The sequence below is a fragment of the Bacillus rossius genome, chromosome 3 (genome assembly GCF_032445375.1).
Source record: "Bacillus rossius redtenbacheri isolate Brsri chromosome 3, Brsri_v3, whole genome shotgun sequence".
Classification (NCBI taxonomy): Eukaryota; Metazoa; Arthropoda; class Insecta; order Phasmatodea; family Bacillidae; genus Bacillus; species Bacillus rossius.
Window position 1 is genome coordinate 106,224,712 of NC_086332.1, and position 26,034 is coordinate 106,250,745.

Sequence of the window (26,034 nt, forward strand, 5' to 3'; positions counted from 1 at the left end):
TGTGGCAGAAATCGTTCGGTCGCTTTGCTGATGATTATATAGTGGTTTGCCTGGCACCAAATCTGTGGAAAATGCAGCCTCACACTCTGTAGCAGAGTGGACCATCCGACCCAGTGTTGCTGACCGAGAAAGTACCCCATGTGGAGAATTCTGCAGCAGAAACTTAGTGGACTACTAGTTGGTTCACATGTTGGGGGCGTGGACATGCCCCTAAGCACGCCTTCCACAGACACATGTGTATAAGGCAAATATGAGGTAGGTGGATTAAGTATTAAAGGAATACATACAGTTAAGTGGTAATTTATCATAGCACGGGGCACTAAAATGTGCCGCTTCAAAACACACACATGTTACAAAATAAAACAAACTGTAAAACAGAAATAACAAAGAGAGATTTGCAATGGAGCACCTCATGCTGTGTCTGGCCTAAGCAGTGGCCCGGATGGGACAGAAAACCAGGAAGTTGGGACGCCACCACCGCACGCACTAAGCGGATGTGACATCCCAAACACTGGTGTGGTGTGCTATGGACAGGACCGGGACCCCAGCTTTAATTAAGGGCAAGTAGGTACCATATCAAGGTTACACACTCCCACTCCACTCCACTGGTTGCGTCTAATACTTTACTCTCGAAGTCATTGGCATTTAGTAGTCCGTCTATTATCGGGATGACTACAACTGTACTAATTAATACAGTGACACTTTTTTATTGTCTGTGTAATTTTTTTTGAGTGTAGTAAAATATATAAAAAAAGTAAATGATAAAATCATGTTTATTACATAAAAATATTGAAACAAATATGGTGTGTTTTCGTTTTGAATTTTTTTTAATAAACGATATTTACATGAAATAACAAATTCTAATAAAATGTTAAAGTAAGAAAAATGTTGAGACTTTGAACAATTTTTCTCAAATATTTTTAATAACTAGTATTCCTCTGTAATTTTTTTGTGTAAGGAAAGAATAAATTGAAACATTTAATTTATAATTCTGGTGAAAACATTTCAAAAACCAATATTAAAAATCACAGTTTTTACATATTCTTCATAAATACACTATAATACATAATACTAATATTTTCTTAGTGTTAAAAATTTACCGACACCTTTCCTTAACTTTATTTTTTATGTTGTTTTCGTTCGTTGAATGTTTCAGTAGCAGAAGACAGAACACACGTTCCATGTGTAAACAAACTTAGAGGATGGGAAGCATGTTGTAGAAAGCTGGTTTGATTGCATTGCGATTATTATGAGAAAGTGGAAGAGAGTGGCTGTTCACGCAGACCTACTTAGGTTTTTTTACGGATTGCAGCTTTCCTCTTCCTGAAGCATGACTATTACCGGTTACCTCTTACATCGAGAGAGGCTTGACGCTTTATACACAGAAGTTGCATTCGTCGCGTACTGCTGTTGTCGAGGAAGTGCTGAGTTCGAAAAATCTGTCAGGAATAATCAAAAGTGTTGGCCTTTTTTTTTCCCCTTTAATTTTTATGCCTGAAACTGCATACCGGATTTAAGTCTTGAAAATGGAAATACTTGTTCACACATTTTACGAAATTAGTTTTTTGAAGATTGTATTTAGTCTGATGACACTTTTTATGATAATTGGCGGTGGTTTGATGAATAACATAGAACACTTTTTACCTGTCTTCTTCACTCAAACTTTTCGATATGGAAAATTTGCATATCGAGGAAAACCTTCCAGCTTAAAGCTTATTGAAGTTCCTAAAAGGTATGTAACAAAATATTTATTAATTTGGTGTACATGAGAACTAATGTGTGATTGCCTGGGTATGTGCTTGTTAAGTGTAAGGCTTTAAAGGTCAGGACCCTAATCAGCATCTATGGATAACAGTTGAACATTACATAATTCAATCTGACCAGCTGTACATTTACGCAAGCTTGTTATTAGTATTAAGTACTGTTCACTTAAGGTTTGACTTTTTCTTCACATTATGTTGTCGCTATCACCACGATACATTTTCATCTATTCATAAGCTCTGATTGTCCTAGTACGTTGTCATTTGAGAACTTCATTAAATAAGTAAGAAAATGTATGTATAGACTAGATTGTGCTGAATATTATTTTATTTTCTTCATGATGTGCATTCTTATTTCAAAGGCAATACACAAAAGTAAAGCCGGGTTAAGTTTATGTCCTGTAATATCACAGTATTACAGAGTACTGAAACTGTGTAGATTGGGTTTGTTCTCATTTTCAATCACTGTTGCCTAGCTGCAAATGTCATAAACTGCTTTGTTGACAGCAAATATTGTAGTAGGACAATATAGGAAACTCGGGCCCTTGAACATGGCTAACTTAAACCAACAAAACAGTTAACAACATTATACAGCATTGGAATTGTAGCTAACCTAACCACATCAACTGTTCAAAACAGTTAACTATTGTTATACTACTTAAAAAATCACAATACGTCAATAAATAGATTGAGAGGAATTAAAAAATAAAATTTTCAGAATTTTATTTAATTTTTTTTAGAGGACATATTCTAGAAAATTAGTATTTACTATTTACAAAAATTATTTTAAAAGAGTTTTATAGGTATATAAAACATTAAAATTATTTAAATTAGATTTGTTTCTATAAAAGTTGACTTTTTTTTCACATTTAGATGTTGCCAATAATAATATTCCTCTTATCTTAAATGTTAATTGTACAACATTTCACCAAGAAGTACCAAAATTCTGCTTTAAGAGGTGGGAAAGGGTAATGGGGGTTGTTTGTGGGAATCTTATGTGTAGACAGTGACATTCCTCTTGTTTTGAAGGTTGAGAGTGCAAAATTTCATTAATCTCGGAATAAAATGTTAAATTTGTATGAAATAAAATGCAAACAATCATAAACACTTGTTTAAATGTTTGTGTGCATGTGTGTGTGTGTCTATATATATATAGACACACACACACACACACACATATAGTCATGTACATCCAATCAATCATTTTGAATATTTATGTATAAGATTTATTTTTGTTGCCAGTAAAAAATTAATGTTACATGCTTACCTAGTGAGAAGTAACCAATGCAATGTACTGAGCTGTGGATTTAAAGTTTTTATTATAACACTTACTTAAACAGTTAACAAGTAAAAATATGATTTTTTTTTCAATTACAGTGTTAAAATGTAATAATGAGTCATATAAGAAAATGTTAAAAATGAAGATTTGTGATTGACCGGGATTTGATCCTTTAAGCTCCAATTATCAGTTACGCATAATACCACAGTGTTAAATATACCAATCTATATGACAGTAATATATTGGGTTATTAATTGTGTAATCCCAAAACTATTTTGTATTTTTTAAGTTGCTACTATTTCTTTGTGTGACTGTTAAAGCCTATAAAATGTATCCCAGAATATTTTTGCTATGAGAGAGATTTTTTTTGGCACATCAATATTCTTGATATGTCCCGGTTTTCATTAAGAGAATATAAAATAGGTTATTGCCAGCACATGCAGACTACTTCGGCACCAACGCGCCTTAAGAAATTTAACTTCAAAAACGACTTTGAGCAGTTATCAACATTGTCATTTTTTCCAACTGCATAAACCTGGAAAAAAAGTACATTCAAAATTCCCAAAATAATCTTACCGCAAATGCACTAATGCGGTAGGATCAGGCGCTGCTGCTAGAATGCACTGCGTAATGTGTCTCCCGTTTTTCCGACGACTATCCTATATTCCCCTACTACAATATTTGTTGACCGTCACTGAATGCTTGTTTACATACTGTGTTATGATTTTAAACATAAAGTTGCCCCTAAAATATTTGTTTAAATTATTATTTTATTGACATTTCTACTCGTTAAGTTTTGTTTTCTCTTGATATCTTGGACAGTGCCTTGTGATAGGCTGAGGCTTGCCGGCACCTCTAACAAAGTGCCTGGCACCAGGGATCATGGGGAAAAGAACGTTTAAGATCACTTTTTCTGGTGCAGCTTCCCGTCAGAAGTTTCTGACGGAAGAAAATTTTACAGTTTAAATTGTGTGTGTGGGCGCTACGGTATTATAGTGTCGGTCCGCGATATCACCACGAACTAAGTGTGATATAAATTATCGCCCAGCTCACCAGCAATCGCCTACTGTGAGTTCATTTGTGTATGGTGCAGAGACAGCATCAGGTAGGCCATATTGAGAAAATTCGTTGGTCATAAATTTTAGTGATGCCTACCAGATTTAGGGCTATTTACACAACTAGACAAATGTAATTTAATGTGTATGGTTTGGCCTAAAGTAAAAGCTACTATTTGCAAAAAAAAAGAAATTTTATTAAAAACCTGCATACATTCAGACGAGCACAAACAACCATAGGCCAGAAGTCCTGTGAGTACTGTCTTTCGAACTACCGATGTGAACTAGCCATAAACTATGAAATAAAAACCGAGAGATATTAAATTCATCATAAACTGTGAAATTTATAAAGTTATTTATATAAACTTTTGGTGTAATCTGTGCCCAACATACTTGGAGATATTACTTTTTGCATTTTTTTTTATCTGTCTGCCAAGTTTATTGTCATGAATGTTTAGTATTGATCTGTCAATTTAATAATATCTTTAAAATATCAGATAATAAATTTTGCAATTATTTTACAATTTAATATTGTTTGTTATTATATGTTTATCTACCCCTTACACAGTAACATCAAACGGATTATTTATTTTCATGTTCACGGTTTATTTTATTTATTGCCCAATCTTAAGTTTGACTTGTCCCAGGCAGAGGGGAGGAGCGGGAGCAGTCCCCGAACAGGGGTCGCTGCCCAAGAGCAGGGGAAGGTCGGGCAGAGAGAAGTGGGAGCGGTCCCCAAGCAGGGGTCGCTGCCCAAGAGCAGGGAGATCTCAGAAGGGGGGGGGGGGGGAGAGAGCAGGAGCGGTCCCCGAGATGGGGTCGCTGCCCAAGAGCAGGGGGGGGGGGGGGGAGAGATTGGGAGCGGTCCCCGAGTAGGGGTCGCTGCCCAAGAGCAGGGAGTGGCAGGAAGGAGGAGCGGTCCTCCAGAGAGGTCGCTGCCTAAATAATACGGCTCAAGTATTTTTGTCACTTTTATTTACCCAGAATTACTGGAAAGAGCTTTCTCCCTGGCTTAGCTCAGCCAGAGTAAATATACAATGTATGTACATATTCATCAGGGAGGGCACATCTGTACCCTTCCTGTGCATACATATTCGAATTACAATGCTCTTTACATTAACTTGTATAATTTAAAGGCTTCTTGATACCACACTGGGTATTTACATATTTGTCCTGAATTAGGCTGGGCAGGTAGACAAAGTTTCCTTAATTTACATTCCCCTTTGTCTGCCATCTAGGGGCGGGTGGCGAACTAACTTTCCTCCCCATAGATTATGTAGGATGGGTGGCGCACTTGGGGCTTGTGCTATCATACCAGCCGAGGCCAAACTGGTGGACATGACAATTTCTGTGTATTTCCTGTACTCTATACAGAGAGTATTATTGCAGAAATAATAATTCACAGAAGTGTGATCCAATTGGTGCCAATTAAGAGACTGTAATAGCTGTGGGTGTCAATAGTTTGTTGATTGCACCGCACAGTTCAGTGTAGCAAGTCACAAACCTAGTTTTATGTTGTGTAATTGCTTATGGCTATAACCATCTATGTGTAAATACATAGTATGTTATTGGTGCCCAGGCCTTGTTACTGAGTTCAATAATGTGTGCATGTTCTGTAATTTGTAATTTTTTGTCATTTAACTTAATGCAAGAACTGACATTTAAAAGATATAAAATTTGTTATATATTTATTTTAAAATTATATATGTACTTACATTAAACTTAAATTTGGCTTGAATTTGTATACTTGTTTTCTCATTTTGTTTTATCTATCATTTAAATTTTTTGTAGCCTACATATGATTTTTCCCCATAGATGTTATAACTATAATTTATTTGTGAATTTCAGTACACATGACCTAAGTCCAAAAAATACATTTGAAACATTACATTAGTAATTCTCACTCAGCTGCATCTTCTACAACTTCTACATAACCATCAAAGGTGTAGCATTGTTGCAAAAGTGATAGCTATGCCCATCAGTATAACAATTTGGTTGCAGTAACTTGAGTACTACTATCTGTAACAAGAATGTCTGGTTACTGTTTGGAGGAATTTTTTCAAAATGTTGCAAAAGGAACCGCGCACGCAAACAAAGCTATCTAATTTTTTGTTTGTGTATTCAGTTAGGACTGTTCTGGGAAAGGGGCGTGGCCTGGACTTGTGAAAGGTGGAGGCCGAGGGGAGCTACAAACATATACTTTAGATAGACCAGTTTTCTGGGGGAGGGGTATGGTATTCAGGGGTCCTCCCCAGAACATTTTAACAAAGATAATGCTTCAGAACATTTTTAACGCTATTAGAGGATACTTAAGTGCTTTCTCAAAAACTTTGAAATTTTTGGATTAAATATTTACTTATGAAAGGTAGATCCTTAAACTACCTATTATTATTACTATAATTATTATAGTTTTTATTGGGGGGGGGGGGGGAGGGGGAGAGTGATTTAAAAATCTTCAAAAGACACCAACAGGTGGGATTGTTGGTAGTGTCAGATTTTTACTGACTAAAAACAGTCCTCTCTATCTGCCCTTCTTTTAGAAAGGGGGCCAGACCGGAAACCGCTTTCGCATTACTTCAGCCTGGCCCAGGTTACGCGACTAGGCGCTTTTCTTGGTCAGTTCTCAAGCTTCTTTGCTCTCAGTACTGCTTCGGCGTAGCTCATTATTGTCTCCTAGTTCCGTGGAGAGCTGCTCATAAGGGGGATTATGTTTCCTGGGCTCAATTTGGCTCCGATTGTTTCTTCGGCCACTGTTCTTTCTGTCTCCCATCTGCTGCAGTGGAAGAAGGTGTGGCAGGCATCATCGATATTTGCTGGGCAGTATTTACACGCAGGGCTGTCTGCTAGCCCCATGCGGTGCAAGTACGCCTCAAACAGTCCGTGCCCTGTGAGTAGTTGCGTTAGGTAGAAGTTAGTTTCCGCGTGTTTGCAGTCAGACCATGTTTCGAGTGCTGGGATAAGTTTAGCTGTCCATCTCCCTGTATCAGCATTTTCCCATCTAGTTTGCCATTCTCTTAGGGTCTGCTTCCTTTCGAGTTCACGGGAGTAGTCGTCAAGGGTGCTCTTTGTGCGTCGCTCGTGGAGTCTTTGTCGTTTGTTTGCCATGAGGTCTATCTGTATGGTTTTGGTTATGACGAGTGTCGCCGCTTCGGATACTGTGCGGTATGCGCAGGCTACTCGAAGGGCGGCTCGTCTTTAGATTGCGGCGAGCTTCCGTCTGTATTTTTCTTGGGCAAGCTGGCTTGCCCATATTTCAGCACCGTACTGTAGGATTGAGTGTACCGCACTGAGCAGCAGTCGCCGCTTGGCGTATCGAGGCCCAGACGTGTTCAGCATGATCTTCGACAGGCTCGTTACTACCTTGTTGGCCTTTGAGACTGTGTTGTTGAAGTGCTCGCAGAAAGTGAGCCTCTCGTCTATCTGGAGGCCCAGGTATCTTATCGAGTGCTTCGCTTCGATGTTTACTCCATTGATGTTCACCGCAAACGGTTTCTCGTACCAGCGTTGCCTAGTGAGGACAGCCATCTCAGTTTTATTAGGGGCTAGTTTGAGCTTATGGCATTTCAGCCAGTCGTTCAATCTCACCATTAGGTGGTCAATTTTTTGCCGCGCGTTTTCAGGGCTGCTTGCAAGAATGATTCCCGCAAAATCGTCGGCGTAGCCTGTTAGGTGGGTGTCCCGTGCCATGTCCATCCTCAAAAGGTCATCATATTGTATATTCCTGAAGTCCGGGCCAAGGACGGAACCTTGAGGCACGCCGGCCGTGACTTCATTAGTACGCGGGCCTTCCGTTGTGGCATATTCGAGTTCTCGTTCTCGGAAGTAATCGTCGGCCATGTCTAGAATATACTTGTCAACTTTAAAGTCAACCTCCAGGGCGTCGAGTATGTCCTCCCAGCCTACCGAGTTAAAAGCGTTCCGGATGTCGAAGGTGATGAAGATGCACACTTTGCGGGACCTGTGATTTCCCGTCCAGGCGTGCTTGACGATGGCCAGAGCCTGTTCTATCGCCGAGATTGTTGAGTACTGCTTTCTGAACCCGTGTTGGTTAGCTGAAAGTCCGCCAGCTCTCACTACTGCAGCTGTGAGCCGTGCTTTGACAAGTTTTTTCAGGAGCTTGCCGGCCATGTCAAGCATGCACAGGGGTCTGTACGATGACGATGTTATCGGTGGGCCTTTGCCTTTGTCGAGCAGTACAAGGCGTTGCTGTTTCCATCGTTTACTGAAGGTTCCACTGGTAAGGCAGGCGTTGTACATCGTGAGAAGTGTTTCAGGGGCCTCTTGGGCAATTGTTTTGATGATGTTCGTTGGGATGCCATCCTGGAGCCCTCCTTGGCTTGAGCGTGCTTGCTGTATCTCGTAGCTCCTTCGTTGTGAAAGAAGGGGTTGGTGCGGGGGTCCAGTTTTCTCTAGGCATTCTTTGTGGGTGTTGAGGGAATAAATCCTCTATAATCTTTTCCATCATGGGTGACTCCATTAAGGGGCCCGCCTACCTGGGCACACATACGGTGTGCAGAGCTTCAGGAAAAACAACGCGATTTCAAAACTACTCAAGATATCCGAGTGGGGCCTATTTACGAATAGCATTTACGAGTTCACTGAGGGCCAAAAAGTACTTTTAATTTCGGGTTAAGTTTTTAAACTGTATTTTTAGAAGAGTTAAAATGCCTAAAACGCGTGTTTTCAGAGTAATTTTTAGGAATAAAACAATCAGTACAGATTCTTGAGAGCACTTAAGGGGCTTGCATAACACCTTTATCTTCATTTCTCCGCCATATAATGTTACGGTCACCGCTCAAATTTCACAGTTATCCTGTGACGACGAGACGAATGCGCGCCAGTTCAGAGACTTGCGCTTAGAGGCTATACTGCGCTGGAAGCACCAGCGAGCGTCGCGCTTATCATCCCGCCTCACTAACACACATACACCCCTGACGAGGCGGGCCCCTTAAGGAAACAGGTCCTTGTTTACCGAGTGCCTTAACTGTTATTTGATAAGCTTTACCCCAGGGGTCTTTGTCTAACTCGGCACAGAGGTTTCTCCATCGTTGCCTCTTGCTGTTTTTGATTGCTCTTTTAAGGGCTTTCTTGGCATTGTCGAGTTCTGACACCAGGGGGCCGGGTTGTTGGTGGTGGTGCCTTCGATTGGCTCTGACTACTTTCCGCCGCAGTGCCAGGCACTTTGTCCTGAGCTCGCTAATCTCAGCGTTCCATCAGTAGTTAGGGCGTCTCTTGCCTTTGTTGGTCTTGGTGGGCATGGAGGCGTCGCAGGCTGCTGCGATAAGCCCCATGGTTTGTTCGACCAGGGTCTCAGTTTCTGCTCTTGTAGGTTCAGCTGTGTCTTCCAGGGCCAGCCATCTATCTTGGAGAAATTTGATGTGTCTTGTCTCGTCCAGTTTCCTGTCATTCCATACTATCCGCAGGTGTTTATTGCTGCTGTTATTAGGCTTTGTGTTAGTAATCGTGAACTGGATGGATTGATGATCGCTGGCATTGTAGACCTCCAAGACACTCCAGTTCTGTGTAATGGCAGCTATGTTTGGCATTGCGAATGTAACATCGATGATGGTCCCCCGGTAGCTGGGCCTCCTGTATGTCGTATTGCCCTCGTTAATAATTACCAGGTCTAGACGGGCGACCATCTCAGAGACCTCGTTCCCTCTGGTGTCGGTGAAGTCCATACCCCATTCTGATGATTTGGCGTTCAAGTCTCCTGCTATGATGATCTCTCCGTTTGCTTGGCGCTCTGATTCTTCCAGCTCATTAAGCTTACGCCTAAAGGTAGTTATGCCTTCGTTCGGTGAGAGTTAGCAGCTGTAGACAGTGCAGTCCCTGAGTTTGGCCCAGATGAAGCCGTCGCCATTCCCAGTGTTGAGGACTTGTAAGTCGGGGTTTACTATCCAGATGGCAGCAGTGCCAGAGTGGTCGGGGATCCAGCGAGGAGTCGTTATGTTGGAGTGTTGTTCCGAAAGTATGCATAGATCAATTCCGGTCTTGGAGATGTGTTGGTGCAGCAGGGCTTGTGCAGTCCAGCCTTGCCCTAGGTTACTTTGAAGTACAACTGTCACTTTGGGTAGGGTGGGCCTTCCTTGAGCGCACTCCGATATATTGCGCAACGCCCAGTACCAGGTATATGATCCAAGCTTGTGTTTCTTTCGTCGGTGGCACATAAACACACTGGCGCTCCCTTGCATGAGGCAGCTTTGTGGTCTGGTTTACCGCACTTGAAGCACAAGTTACTGCGGTCGGGACCGTTGCACCTGCTTGACACATGTCCATACCCCAGGCACCTGAAACACCTTGATATGATTTCATATTGTCTGACACGGCAGTAAATCCAACGGATTTTGATACGGCTAGAGGTCAGGATTGTTTGTGCACTTTTGCTGTCGAGTTCGACAAAGGCAATGCGCTGACCGCGAGTAGTGGTTTTTGGCAGTCCGATCCTCTTCACTCCTGTGGCTCCATCCAGATCCCGATTTAGTGCATCCTGTATATCTGCTTCGGTGGAGGCAGCATCTATATCACGGATTTCAATTGTGACTGTAGGCCTGAGGTCTTTAACAGCTCCATCTGCGCCTACTGCTACCTTGAAGGCTTTGGTGAAGGACTCGCTGTGACCTGTTTTGTGATCAAGAACTAGCAGTATGTCATCGTCTTTGGTTTCCCGAATCATTCTTACTCCCGTGTTGTGTTTGTCGGGGTCGACCTTTGCCTTGATACCCTTCAGCAGATCAGCATAGGTTTTACCCTCTGCAGGTTTTATGAGGACAGCATCTGGTCGACTAGTGAGAGTCTTTTTTCTTTTTAGTCTTGCGATGCTGTGGAGTTGAGTTTGTGGCTCCAAGAGCATCAGGCTGGCTGGCTGGAGCATCTTTGTTCTTTTCAGGCCGCTGTCGTATTTTCCTCGTCCTTGCGACTCTGAAGTCACGTCCTTGTCCTTAGTGTCATCTTCCTCGGGGCTCAGAGGAGTTCCAGATGGCTGGCGATTCTCAGTTTGTCCTGGCGGTGGTCTTTGTTGGCAAGACCTCGCCTGCGCAAGGAGATCATCACACCGCTCAATCTCACATTCCAGTGTTTCTCGTTCCGTCGTTTCAGTCAGGGTGAGTTTGCGCTGGGCATCCTTCCAGATTTTACGTTGGTAGAGCAACTCAGTAAGAAGTGCTAGAGCTTCTCTGATGCTGACCGTCACTTCGTGTGGCACAGTACACTTGATTTTGATTGTGCTGATGGTCTCTGTAAGTAGCAACTGAAGCTTGCTTAGTGTTCTGTGCTCGTTGCAGATGGTAGCATCTCGGGATTCTGTGTGCTGTGTCAGCAGCTCGTTCAGAGGTGTTCCAGTAGTGGATGAAATCCCAATTGACGCACTTGTTGAAGCGTCCATTGGCGCTGGTTGTTCCTTGTGGAACTCAGTGTTTTGGGTGTTTAGATTATTAGAAGCCATAATTGAAGATGATACTCCAAAGCATTAGGTCGTCTCCGAACGCGGTGCCTCGGGAAGTGGAGGGGTGATTACTCCTACAACTACCCCCATTGTTGTAGGAGCTTTTGGTCATTGGAGCGGGAATAGTCATCCGTTCCGGCCATGCACACTCTTCCTTCATAGGCTTCCTAATGCTTCCAAGGGAGCAGCTCGTAGACGCCGGGAGCCACCACGTACACTGCGCTGAGCAGATCATTTTGCACATCCCTTTCGGGCAGCATCACTGCACTCGCTTGCATACATGACCCTGTGGTTTTTTTGTGGCGGTTGACCTTCCTCCTGACACCACTGTTTGTCTGCGGGGGCTATTTTATTTCACCCCTATCCGCCAGTCTTGCAGCTGGTTAGGATATTCCCCTATCCGCAACCTGGGGACACGCTCGGTAGGAGTTGGATTTCACCCCGAGATTATTATTATTATTATTATTATTAGTAGTAGTAGTAGTATGTTCAAACATGTGTTTAAAGATTACTTACGCAATCACAGTAAGTTATTAAGAAAATTTAACACACTGAAAAATAATCTTGTGTAAAAGTTTTATAGTCTCTTTATGAAAAAATGACAAAAATACAAAAAAAAAGTAATTTTTCTTCACTCATCGTTCCCTCCAATGTTACATTTCCGTTTCATCACACCCTATCGTCTTTAATGACATGACATAGATATTGACAACACCTCAAATTATTAATTATATATAGTATTGTTTTTTTTTTTTACAAATTTGTATTGCAAATAGCGCACACATATTTATTTAAAGTAGGTTTCTTGAGCGGTAGTTTTTGACCTATTACAAATTTTTCTGCATTCAAATGTAAATAAACGACTGAGTCACACTTATTTTCAGGTGGTTCAAACACTTTTACGTGTTCGGCGCAGTGTACACAACACTTGCTATGGCCACTGCATTCTACGTTTACTTCCTCTCCGGAACGTCACCGAGCTACCTGAGTGCACTGTTGGACTTGCTGACTTCGCGGGACAGGAAAGCTTCTGGTAGGAAGGAAGAGATACGTGACAGTGGGTGGCAATTATCCTAGTCACTTCATTGCTCAGTGAGTTTCCTAACATTATGCTGACATGTTGCAAAAAATCATAGACGTGCATGTATTGTAAGAAAATTTTTAATGATTGTGTTCAAATTTATCAGTCATTTATTGTTAAGTAAGCAGTAGACTAGGTACTTTTTTTTTATACTTTTTCAGTCATTTTATGAAATTAATTTATTTTTGAAGTTAGTAACTATTTTTATTTTCATGTGTGTCCATCCAGATGTCACAGGCATAAGCAGGATAGGATACAAAAGTTGTTTTTACCCTTTTTAATTCCAGAGTTTAGGTACCTCTTCTAAGTTTGGTAAAAACATACACATACACACAGCTTTGACCCAAAGCAGTAAAATGCATAGAGTGATGCCATACCAGTTTAGGTTACAGCAAGGTTTTGTTTATTGGTTGTGGTCGCAGGCAGTGCCGAGTCGTGTTTCCTCGCGCTGTGCCTGCTCACGATACACACGTGGCATCGCCTGTATGAGACCTGGTGCGTCAGCATCTTCTCAGAGTCCCGAATCAATATTGCCCACTACGTCGTCGGCTACCTCCACTACTTTGGCTCCGTCTCCGCCATCCTTGCCGAGTCACCGGGCTTCACAAACACCAAAGGTATGTTGCAAAACTTTTTTTGTAGTTTTTATTTGCATATTTAGTAGTACTTTGCTAAGAATGTAAACCATTTTTTTTATTTCATTTTTATTTTTTGTGTACTAATTACCAGGGAGGGGAGGGGATAGAGGGATAACCCCCTCCATCCCCCGTAATTCTAAAAATCTATCATTCCCACCAATTAAAGAAAGAATTTGAAAGCAATCGGCGGGAAAACTGGTCCTATTTCCCTCCACCCCCACAAAATGAAATGTTGTGTATGCTCATGCTAACTACTAATACATTCAGTATCTCGAGAAGAATGGAAGGGAGGGAGTTAAAGTTATGATTAGTGAAATGAAGGGGATGTTAGCCTTCAGACAACACAATTAGCTGGAAGACTGCTGTCTTAAACATCTGGTCATAATAAGTCTGAAGTAGAGCAAGGTTACTGTTGGCTACAGAATTGGGTTGCAACCGGTCCAATTGGGTACATGCAGGTGCCGGGGAAGAGAATGAAAGAAAGATAGCAAAGAGTTACACAGCAAGTTACGTTTAACACATATCCACTTGTACTGGTGGGATTAATGAAGGTGGACAAACATTAGCTGTAGACTTTGATATTATGTTAATATAAATTCGGAAACTGTGAGTAAAAAAATTTCAACCGTAAGATAATTAAAGAAAACAGAAAACAGTACAGGTAACGATTAAATAACATCAAACTAGCACATATTTATGCAGATGGCATGCATCAGTGTGTTTGTTCTCAGGGTTCACAAGTTTATGAGGGAATTCATAATAATGCTACCTATCAAATGCTAACAAATACATGGCAGTATGCTGAGCTCGTGTTGAAAAAATATAAATATAAAAATGAAAAAGATCTCTAATGAAGTTGCCAGGAACTTACCAGGAACTTACCAGAATAAGCTTGCCTATCCATGGGTGAGCAACCATTGACTTAACCAAGGATTGTCATTTGGTGAGAACCAATGGTCAGTGATGAAGTGGTGAACCAAACAGTGCGGTCTAAGGGATAGCCTGGCACATTGTTCCCCTGTATTGCCATCGTTGTCAAACCTCATCGTGTTAATTTTTTTTTTCATTGTCATATCGTTCCTATTATTTAAGGGCTATTTCTACAATTTTTACATAATACCTCCCCAGCATTAGTGTTTCTGTAATAAAAATTTGAACAGATATTAAGTGTTATATAATAGGTGTAAAAAGTCATGCAAGTGAAAATAGGTAATTAGTATGGATGGGCCATTCAAATTCTCAAATACCATCAAATCTTTAAATTCGAAGGATTCAATATTCATGAAAATTAATTTTAATTAAAATATTAGAAAGAAAAAAGTAAACTAAAAAATTCACACTGATTGTGATTGAATGTTTAATCACCATAGTTATTATTAATTTATTGTATATTATTTTATTTTTGATCCTTGAGACCCTAGATTCGGATTCGAGGGGTATATTGAAGGTTGTCTTTAGGATTCAAATTTGAGATTTGGATTAGAGAAAATTGGGATTGGACCCACTACTAGTAATTACGAAAACTGCGCGACTGTTTAAATTGTGTTTTGCATGTAGATTTGAATGCAACGTTCAGGCTGAAAGACATCACGTCACTGGACATATACGGCTGTGCATTGTTCCTGTGGGCATGCTATCACCAGTACAAGTGTGCCGTCATCCTTGCCAACTTGAGGAAGAATCATAAAGGTATTAATTTTGCTTAATTTGTTTTGTAAGTTGTTACGGTGCCACTCGTGGCGGCACCTCTTGATACGGGGGCTGTAGTCTCTGATGTTTACTGACTGAATTTTACTGCATGCTCGGGTTTTATGGGCGCCACCGTGCCACGTGCATGGACCGATGTGAGACTCTTTCCCAGGGTCGTGACGTCGCCCATGTGAGGCGTGATTTTAATTTCCCCCTGAATACACCTAGCACGAATTCCTGCCCGCTCTCAGCGTCGGGCACGCTATTAGCTACGCAGTGGGCTCTCAGGCGTCCCACACGCCGTCACACTCCACGTGGTCGAACAGATATAAATAAGAAAATAATACATTTGATTTACACACCTGATTTATTCAGCGAATGCAACTTACACACGTACACGATTGAAACTGTTTAAAACGCCCGCGGCACGAATCGGTTTAGGTGTGGAGACCCCTACGTGGTCACATCTCACATTACGTAATATAAAAGAGAAAAGACCGTTGCTGGTCGTAAGACAATTATTTATGCAGTCCCCCGACCCAGAGGAGCTCCGAGGACGAAAAGAAAACGATTTATACGGAATTAAATTGAAACAGAATTACTTGGCGGTGAAACAAGCGTTGAGGTCCCCGGAGTGCTGGCGCGTCTACTCTCGGTCGTTGATGGTGGCGGACTGGGGTGGGATCATGGCTCGACTCGACTAACATGGTGTCCTCCCGCCGAAACAATTGCCGTTAAAGATATTTATGAATTCGTGCCACGGGAAACTAAATTAACATGACAAAAATGAATTAAGAATAACGTGACATTTTTTGAATACAGAGAAAGGATTGTTCAAATTAAAATTATTAAGATTTAAATTTAATTATTGTCTGGCTTCGGGTTTCCTCGGGAATGTCCGGAAACGCTATTCTATTTTGTTACCTTATTTTAATTAAAAGTACATAAAACCCTCCCGGCCGATCTGCCGTCACGTTGCACTTGGGGAATATAAAAACAAATGACACAATTTATAATTAATTACGTTTTAGGGGTGCGGCGCACTGGCTCGACAGCGCCCTCTTGCCGGGCGAACACACACGCACGCACACGTACGCACGGGTAGGCGGGAGGTTTGAATGGAGGGTGGGTGGTGTTTGGGCGGTGGCATATCGGACTTAAAAGGGGCCGCAGGCCCGGACGATGACAAAGTGAAGATGGTATAAGCACCAAGTTTATTTAAATTTTATCCATTTGAATAAAATATTGAAACTATATTTATAAGAAAACAACACAATTGTAAAAATTTTTGTTTATTAAATGTATCTTCAAGAACTAACACAAGACTGACTGAAATAATTGTGAACGATCAATGAACTCTGCAAGTAGTGAGCCTACTTTGAAAAGAAAAAATATATAGTATATTATAATTAGGGATGGGCCGGTGGAATCCTCGAATTCCACAGAATCTCTAGTTTTCGAAAGATTCGAAATTCGAGGGAAAATATCCGGGATTCGAGGAAAAATATTGATGTAAATGTAGTACTTTAAAAACTTAAATGCTTACAATTTACTTAGCCTGTTTACGTTTTCCTTGGAACACATCCTATTGAGGTACAGTAGAACCTCGTTAATAGGTGATGGTCGGGACCGAGATAATCACGGATTACCGAATTTCACGGACTAGCGATTAAAAGCCCGGAAGGTCTTGTCAAGCTTCTCAGACACCGGCGTGCAGCTGGGTTAAGGCCAAGGTCATGTGATGTATCATCTCCCAAGGCTTACTGCGCCTTGGCAGCAGATGGATAAAAAATAGTAAACTCCCCATTATTCGGGTTAATTGGGACCCGCCGATGCCCGGATAATTGAAATCCTGTAAAAAAGTAAATAAACCCAGATAATCCGTTTACAGTAAAGGCCGGCCGTCTTCGAATTAGTGTCTCGGCGTAAAAAATACAGCACTGCCTAGCCATTAGTTCACGGTCATTTACAACAGCCGAAGAGAGAAAGATAAGATCGTGCTGACCTTGCATACATAAATTTTGGGTAGCCCCCCCCCCCCCCCCTCCCCCCCCTTCGTACAGCTGAATACCAGCCAGACACGTCACTCGCCAGGCTCCTGCCATGCGTTGGCGGGTGGAAACAAACAAAGGGAGGCGGGAAGCAGAAGTCAGGACATCCCCCTCAAGTTTAAAGAGTGACAATTGTGACAGCTGAAAGGGGGGCGACACAAAGGCGTTGCAGAGTTTGGTGGTCCACGCGATGGCTTGCAGTGTTTGCCGGCCGCCGGCCCGCGTGACGTTAATTTTAAGCGCTGAAAATTTTTACTTCTCTTTTTTTTCTGCTCTTTTAAATCGTCCCAGATTATCCGATTCCTGAATTAGCGCATCACGGATTAACAAGGTTCTACTGTATTGTACTTTTAATTTGTTATTATATAAAAAAAATTATGAAGCATGTACTGATTTGGGAAACTTACTTTATATTCATGAACATGGATGCATTGTCGCTACATTGGCATTAAATAAGGCATAAATCACAGATGTATTCTCAGAATATGCTAAAAGCTAAAATAAAGCACATTTAGGATCTAGACTAGTAATATGAATCATGGTTTATTTTTTAATAACTTTACAGAGAAATCTGTTACTTAGTAATACAACAATAATGCTGACTTTCATCACAAGTTACGGTCACACATGTAGTAATAACAATGAAATAATGAATGACAAAAATTAATACATTGTACAATTATTATTTTAATCGCGATTCAATTTTAAATATTCTGATACACGTTCTATTTATGAATTTTTTAGGACCGAGTTGGGTTTGTGTAGACTACCAACGTTAAAATATGTATTATCTGAGAATTCCATGATGGCCAACTAATGAATTTGTTAGTCAATCATTTTGAGCAACACAAAAAATAACTAATATTAATATAAATAATTTTAATAGGTAAACTAGAGAAAACACCCCATCACTTTTAACTTTGGGCATATTAATCACTATGCTTTAGTGAGGCTTAATTTTAAAAGACACACGACAATATTTCTTATGGCCTAAAACCATTGAAGCCAAGATGGCGCCTTTCAGTTTCCATTAAATATTTCAGGAAAGCGTTTATCTTCATTTGGGGCTTTAAACAAATGTCAAGTTGGTAACTACAAAATATTGTTCCGTCGGATGTTGAATTTCGTTTTCCGATTTCCGTGGATACATGAATCACTCACTGTACTCAAAGATAATGCCTGAATGCCTTAAATCCACCAAGTCGGATTCTACAGCAATTGATGAAGTGACCAGATTCTTAAATGATCCTACAGTTAACCCAGAAATAAACATCCTCGAATACTGGAAAACTCAGTCTGCGTGTTCACCCAGGCTACATAAACTGTCCAAAAAATTATTGTGTTCACCACCTGCGACAGTGTTCTCTGAACGTTTGTTCAGCACTGCAGGAAACATATGTGACCAAAAACGGAATCGTCTTGATCCAGACCGTGTCAAAATCCTTGTTTTTTTTTTAAATAAAAATTTAAAGGGTTAAATAATTCTGCATAATGTTTAATTTGTTCTCTTAACTTATAAATTATTTTATAATTAACCCTTGAGATCTGGATTCGGATTCGAGGGGTGGATTCGAGGTACTGTTTGGGATTCAAATTCAAGATTCGTATTTGGGAAAAATGGGATTCGACCCATCACTAATTATAATTCAATTTGACTAAAAGATATCATGACAAGCTTCATATATTTTTTTTCTCTGAAAACATTTCATTTTAACATAATATGTTATTAAATTTTTAGACAAGATTTTAATATTTTGAAACTTTTTTTAAATTTTTAAAGATGTGACTGTTTATATTTCATAGTTTGATTTATGTATTTTTTTTTTTTAGTATTTAGTAGTTTGACTTTTTCTTAGATCATTTTATTGCGTTGATAAACTTTTTTATCATTCTACTTCAAACAAAGTTCTCTGTCAATTTGGTTATTTTCACCAGCTTAAAAATGTGAAAATTGGATGTTAATTGCTAATTTTATTTGAGTCTTAGATAAACTTACAGTTAAAAAAACTAAAAAAAAACCTGCTGTATCATTGAAGAAACTAAAAATTAAAAAAAAAAATTAATTTTAGTTTTTTGTCCAACAGCCAAATAATGCACCACAAATCTGTATAACTAAAAGCATGGGGTGCTCTCTTCTTTCATTTTCGTAATGACTATATCCTAAAATAAGTGACAGAATATTTAAAGGAAATGTATTCCAAAACCCTATTACTATTTTTGAGTTTAAATTGTTGTTAATTTCATATATTCATTTTTGTACTACATCCTAAAAATAGTGATAGAAATTTTAAGACAAATGATATCGAGAACCCTATTACTAATTTATATTCATATTGTTATAAGTTCATATAGTCATTTTTGTAATACTTTATCCTAAAATTAGTGGTAGAAAATCAATTACATTCATATTGTTATTATTGATAGAAAATTTACGACAAATAATATCAAGCACCCCACACTTTTACTTATACAGAGTTGTGGTACATTATTTGGCTGTTGGACAAAAAACTTAAATTTAAATTTCATTTTTTAAAATTTTTAGTTCATTTAACAATAAAAGCTGGTTTTTTAGTTTTTTAAACTATAAGCCTATTTTATTCTTTTTAGTCTCAAAATTTATCTGCAGACATTAATTAATTAATAAAAATTAAAAGATGACAATGGTTTTAACTTACCAGTTAAAAATTATTATGAAATTAAATAACAAACATTTCATGGTTTTGAAAAACTAATTTAAAGGAAGACTAATCTCAATTTATGAGTTCTTGGTAAAATGAAAGCATTTCAACATCTTTCAAATATATGTCTACAGACTTGAAACTCGGCACAAATGTTCTTTATATTACATACACATTAAATGAGCATGGGTTTTCCTAAAATTAGCCCCTAAGGTGGGTTAAGGGAGTGTTAAAGATTTTGGGGCTTTAACCCCTTCCCTGGCACATTTTACACCATAACCTGACCTAGTGGATCGGATCAGAAACACTCCAAATGGAAATGCATTAATTATTAAAATTTTTGAAATTTTGGGTATTCAACCCCCTCCCCTGGGGGCACATTCGACCCCGAGAAAAATTCTTACCATACCTTGACCTCATGTATACACAAAATGCATGGTTTTTACCCTTAGCTCGAAAGTAGTGTTTTTTGACCCTTTGACCCTAACCCTCCCCCAACTCCCTCTTAACTCCAAGGTCTTAAGTTATCAAAATATTGTATTATCAGAGGTTCTTTGTATGTATTCAAAATTTCAACACATTTGGTTGTCAAAAAATGGGTAAAAATTAAATGAAATGATTTTATTACATAGTCCATTCATACATACAGGTCAAGCTAATAAAAGCGTGTTAAAAAGAAAATCAGCTTTCATATTTGTGCTGCACCTACATGTAAAAACACTTAATTATAAAGAAACAAGGTCTTAAAATATTCACTCCAAGTTTGTATAACCACAAGTAAGCAGCTACTGTCTCACTTCGGTAGCACAAAGCCGTAGTCTTCAAGGAAATGCAAGCATACAGAACCAAGGACTAGATGTCTGCAAGACACAGACTCACTTCCTCCAGTAGTTAAGGTTGCTTCTGCTTCCACCCTTCCTGTCACCAGCTTCCTTCCTCGCACCACGGTCAGCCAGGTGCAAAGCAAGGCAGAGTGCATCACTTGCAGTCAGGATCAAATGTATCGCAGACATACCTGAAGTACACTGCCTAAAAAATTAAAAGCAGTGACCCCTAGTTTTTGTTTTGCTTTTGAAAGAAAAAAATTTATCAATTTTTCTCTGTGTCTTACTTCCTTACAGACATTTTAACTACATTAAGATTGACTGTTAGTAGTGCCATTTTCCAGTGAAGAATTACATAGATAAATACGTTTGCAACAATTTCTCTATAGATACCCAGATGGCCACCTTAATTAAAGGAGAAAAACAAGCAGCATTTGATTTTGCAAAGGCAAAGTTTCCACCAAGTTCTCTTCTTCCATTAATTGTTAAGTTTCAATCTGAAAATAAGACCTCTGTCTCTTTTATTGCACGTTAAGTGCTCAATTTCATTTAGCTCCTGCCGAAAAAAAAAACAAGACATTATGTTTTTATCAACCATCTTCAAAACTATTTGATGATATTGTGGGTTCTTTTAGTAATAAAGTACATTTGAAGCACATATATGTTTACTACTGGATGACTTGCATCTAGTAATAATACAGAAGTGTTGACCTCAATCATTTGCAAACCAATCCAAAAGTTAAAAAAATCTCTGATTTTGGTTTGCATTACCAAAGAGCACTCTGAAATGGCCTGCTGTAGCAAAACTAATGTGAAAAGTATTTGTTGCTCCAACTATTGTTTGAGTAGAAATTCTTCCCAGCTATTGCAGCTTCAGCAGAGTGGACTAAAACACAAAACCATGGCACCTACATTTTACTATCAGATATTATACTGCCGTCTCACTTCCATCTCAAACAACTTAGTTACCTGCCATTTCCTTATCTTTCATTACCATCACAATGTCCGGAAGAACTCGCGCACTAGAGTAATGAACAATGTTAGGAACTCGAGGTCAACGAATTGTAGGTAGATTTAGTTCAATGAGCATACTTGCACACATTAGCTCATGGAGCCATTTTTCTTCCAGACTGCCAACAAAGCGAAACAATTTTTTTTTTTTTTTTTTTTTAAATTTCGCACAGCACTGCAATAGGTAACATGCATCGACCTTGATAGTTTCCATTCCCAAGGTGCCTCACCATGGTGGGTTGCAGGCGAGGTGGTGACGTACGAGCACCGGATACCTCACGGGGACTGGTTCGAGCTGGTCTCCTCCCCGCACCTGCTGAGTGAGGTGCTAATGTACCTGGCCCTGGCCCTGGTTCTGCGGGGCTCTCACACGTGGCTGTTCGTGTTCCTGTCAGTATATCACCATGGTGGGTTGCAGGCGAGGTGGTGACGTACGAGCACCGGATACCTCACGGGGACTGGTTCGAGCTGGTCTCCTCCCCGCACCTGCTGAGTGAGGTGCTAATGTACCTGGCCCTGGCCCTGGTTCTGCGGGGCTCTCACACGTGGCTCTTCGTGTTCCTGTGGGTGTTCTGCAACCAGGTGCGTGCTGCGTAGGGTTGTCACCACGACGAGAGTAGGTTTGCAGTACTCATCAGTAACGGAAATATGCTGAAATACATGGTCACTGTGCTGGAACTGATGAAACTTTAATTTCCTGCAGCCCTTTGTTAACTTGTACTTGTTAGTGTGACACCTGACAATAGTGTAGCTTACAGTTGCACATTAAATATAAATAGATGTTAACTGTTCATTTAAATTATGTGGAAATTATCTCTGAAATTTTTTAAGCTTTCTGACATTAAAATAATCATGTTTCTGCAAATAGTAGGTTTAAATTGAATTATGTTAAATTTGGATTTTCTTGAATAAAAAATAACAATGCCATAAAAAAAGTTTAAGAAAATTTATATTTAAAGGTCCTGGAAAAGTCTAGGAATTGGTTTACCAGGTATTTGTAGATGTCCTGTTATCTGTAAACAGGTAATCTTTATATAAAAAATAAAGGCTATTTATGACCTTATAACTATGTTAACTACTATTGATATTTTAACATAAAATTTTGAAACAATTTGATACACCAATCAGTTTTAGTTTTCATTTGGTACTAATAAAGGTAGGATTTAAAACCTGAAATTAGAGTGCAACTGTTCCTGGAAAATTTATCTTTTTTTGATATTTAATTACATGCCATTTAGTTTGAAAAACACTTTAAAAATAGGGCTCTGACATTTTTCTTTCTGTACCAGTATGTAATACTTTTGGAAGCTAGGCTCAGCTAACCTTTGCTAAAGTGTGGTGTGCTGTAAGTCCTGTGTTTATTTTTCCAGTAAGGAAATGAAACCGTAATGGTTATTATATTATAACTGTTGGATAATATTTTATCAGTATATTTTTTAATGATCCAATTGAGGTAAACTATGTCCCAGAACATTGTTTGTAGAAAACAAAGCATTTTGGATGGTGTCTTATTTTTAAATATTTTCATGTGAGGGTTTATAAAGTTTATCTGTTGTATGACCTCTGTAAAATATATTGCAAAATTATGCTGAATGACAGTTATTTAAATTTCATTGTGCACCTTACCCCCACTGTATAATGCTGGGGAATGAATAATAAATAAAAATGTGTGGTTGACTAAGCAAAGTGGGACAAGAGTGAAGTGCCAGTAGTAGTGTTGCATGCTACAAGTCTAGGAGTCTTATTTTGGCTAAAGCACCAGTTGGTAGAGTCTTGTTTGACATTCCTTATTATCTAACGTCCCACTGTAAAAAAAAGTATAAATTGGCAACAAGGACTGCAAGTTATGAGCGTTGTCTGTTTTTTTTGTATCCTGACAGTACTGCAGCTAATTAGTTTTATAGTTTATTTTTTTTATTTTTTTTGTTTGCAAAATATTACTAGGTTCATAATGTGTAGAATTATATCTTAGTTCGACATTTAATAGGCTTTTTCTAAACACCTCCCTATTATCCAACATTTATTACAGCTTACTTGGCTCAGCATGTTACTATTGGCATTTATTTTTCAGTATTTTACTTATATAAGAAGTAAAGTTAAAATGTTATACAAGGAATGTCTGCAGTTTTGTAGAACTTTATGCAAGCCTTTTCCAAAGCCAGTCACAAGGGGTGACATCTCAGTATTCAGATGCATGACTGTTGAAACATTGAGCTGATACACTACACGGTGTTATAAACTCAGGTATGCATACTTGTCAACTTTCCAGAAAAATTAAATAACTTTCAAAATGCTAAAATTAGGTGTAAATAAAATATGCTTCAATTATAATGGAAAACTTAATGTTACAAATATGCTTTCACTAATTACTTTCACCATATAAGTTTTCATACATTTATTAAAAATATTAAACATGAAATCATTATTTGCATACAGGAATGCAAGCACACAAGATAAAATCTTTTTGACTGACCTCACAATTTGAAGATAAAACTGTCAAAACTGATATAACTCCATTTTTGTTACCCATCATTACTGGTGCATTTTCTGCAGAAAGTGCTATAATGAGACTGACAGGTACATTCAAACATTCACTAAGATGTGACTTACCGATATTTAGTCCTGCTAAATCACCTTCAAGTCCTAGAAATAAGACAATAAACAGTTTCTTGTTAAAATAAGAAACAACAATGGAATAAATCTTAAGCATCTGAGTCATTTTAGCTTTCAGTAGCTAAAGAGTAAGGCCCAGTTTGCAAATTTCTCACTGTTGCTTCTCTGGTCGCTTCTGCAATGATTGCTGTTGTTTTCATCCAGCCGCATCTATATCATTTTGCCTCTTCAGAATTTGGGAACATTTGAAGAAATAACAGATCAGTATGATGTTACACTTACTGGGACGTAGTGTTCTAGCCAAAAAAAAAACTCAAAACAAACACTCAGCTCTTATGACATTGTTATTACAGCTACTACTCAAAAAAAAAAAAACTACCAATTTTTCTGTTATCATCTACACTTTTCACATTTTATTACAGTGTTTGATCTACTTTAAGTTGAGTTGATAAATCTGTTTTCCCACCATGCGCGATGTTCAAGTCACACCTACACACACTGAAGAATGCAAAGTGTTTTGCTTTGTCAGATTTTAACATGCATAGAAATTTCTTAGAATATTCATCACAAAAACTTTGCGAGTACTATTTCTTCTTTGCAGCAATCATTTTGGCATCATGTTATTTGCCAAACCATCAAACACAACCAAAAAACCACCGACCACAAAAGGCACACTGACAATACGAAACAATTGCTATCTTTTTGATGACCACAGTTAAAGACAGTAGAAACAAAATGGCGATCAGGTTTCTCTCTACGTTTATACACCAATTTTAAATTGTGCTTTCGAAAACTATGCTTCCCTGAAACTGTGGACTGTCAGTTCCCGCTCCGCCACCTTGCCCTGGTCGTTAATATATCAGATTAATTATCAATATCCGTGCATCCAACTTGTTAACAGCTAGGTAAACAGAAACACATTCTTTGACTTGATAGACAGTTAATGCGTTTAGATTCATTGTAAAACCCATTGCAAACTAAAAATTAGTTGTAGGAAAGATAAATGTGAAAGCAGGGAAGAAGGCGGGGGGGGGGGGGAGATTTAAAATAAAATAAAGTAGCAGAAATCCGAAAGATATTTACAGCAGCACTAAAATTGTACGATCAGATGCATTTCCATAAATCTTCCGGAAAAATTGTACAAGTTGGCAAGTATGTAAAACTTAAATTTTCATTACACTTTTGTGTACTTCTGCTGTTATTGTATATGTAGAAGATTTTTTAAAATAATTTACCTTATTTTAAAGTATTATGCTGAATATTCTTCAGTGTGGCATGAGACAAGGAATGATGGCAAACAAGACTCAACATTTTTAGATAAAATATTTATAAATGAACCTAAATCATTGTTCAGTTGGTAATTTATCCAAGCAAAATTGTAGTTGGCAGGGAGCAATGAAACTATTCTCTTTACATGTCTCAAGCATGAAATCTCTGCAGTTGGGAATCTTCCCCTACTACTCTTGCTGTGAGCAATAAGGGAGGATAGTGCTCGTTCAGTGTTTGCCTTGTAGGTTCAATAAGTGATTAGAAATAGTGTTACTTAAATTCATGTGCATGTTTGCATGGGTACCTGATGTTTACAGAGTTGACTGCAGTGAACTGTCCCCACTAATAGCTGCACTGGCACTTTGGATGCACAGATGTGGTCGAGTTATGAGAATTAACCAACTAAACATGAAATATTGTATTGTGTCATTGTGTGCTTTTGTGTTTCCAGGTTGAATCGGCCCTCTTAGCACACTGGTGGTATTTGTCCAATTTCAAAGACTATCCAAAGCAGCGAAGAGCAATTCTACCATACATTTTGTAAATGAACAAGATAACATATTTTTATATTATATCATTATATGTATATATTGGTGAGTTGTTTGTATACAAGAAATTAAAGATTTTAATTATGTTATGTAA

At 38.8% G+C, this 26,034-nt stretch overlaps 1 protein-coding gene across 1 annotated transcript; it reads left to right on the forward strand.

Annotated features, from left to right (window-relative positions):
• The first annotated feature begins 1,081 nt into the window (after positions 1-1,081).
• On the forward strand, positions 1,082-26,034 carry LOC134531108 (polyprenol reductase). Its single transcript, XM_063366659.1, has 6 exons — positions 1,082-1,732; positions 12,423-12,571; positions 13,042-13,236; positions 14,815-14,946; positions 21,929-22,092; positions 25,844-26,034. Exons 1-6 carry the CDS (start codon positions 1,527-1,529, stop codon positions 25,934-25,936), a joined length of 939 nt encoding a protein of 312 aa, XP_063222729.1. The 5' UTR covers positions 1,082-1,526; the 3' UTR covers positions 25,937-26,034.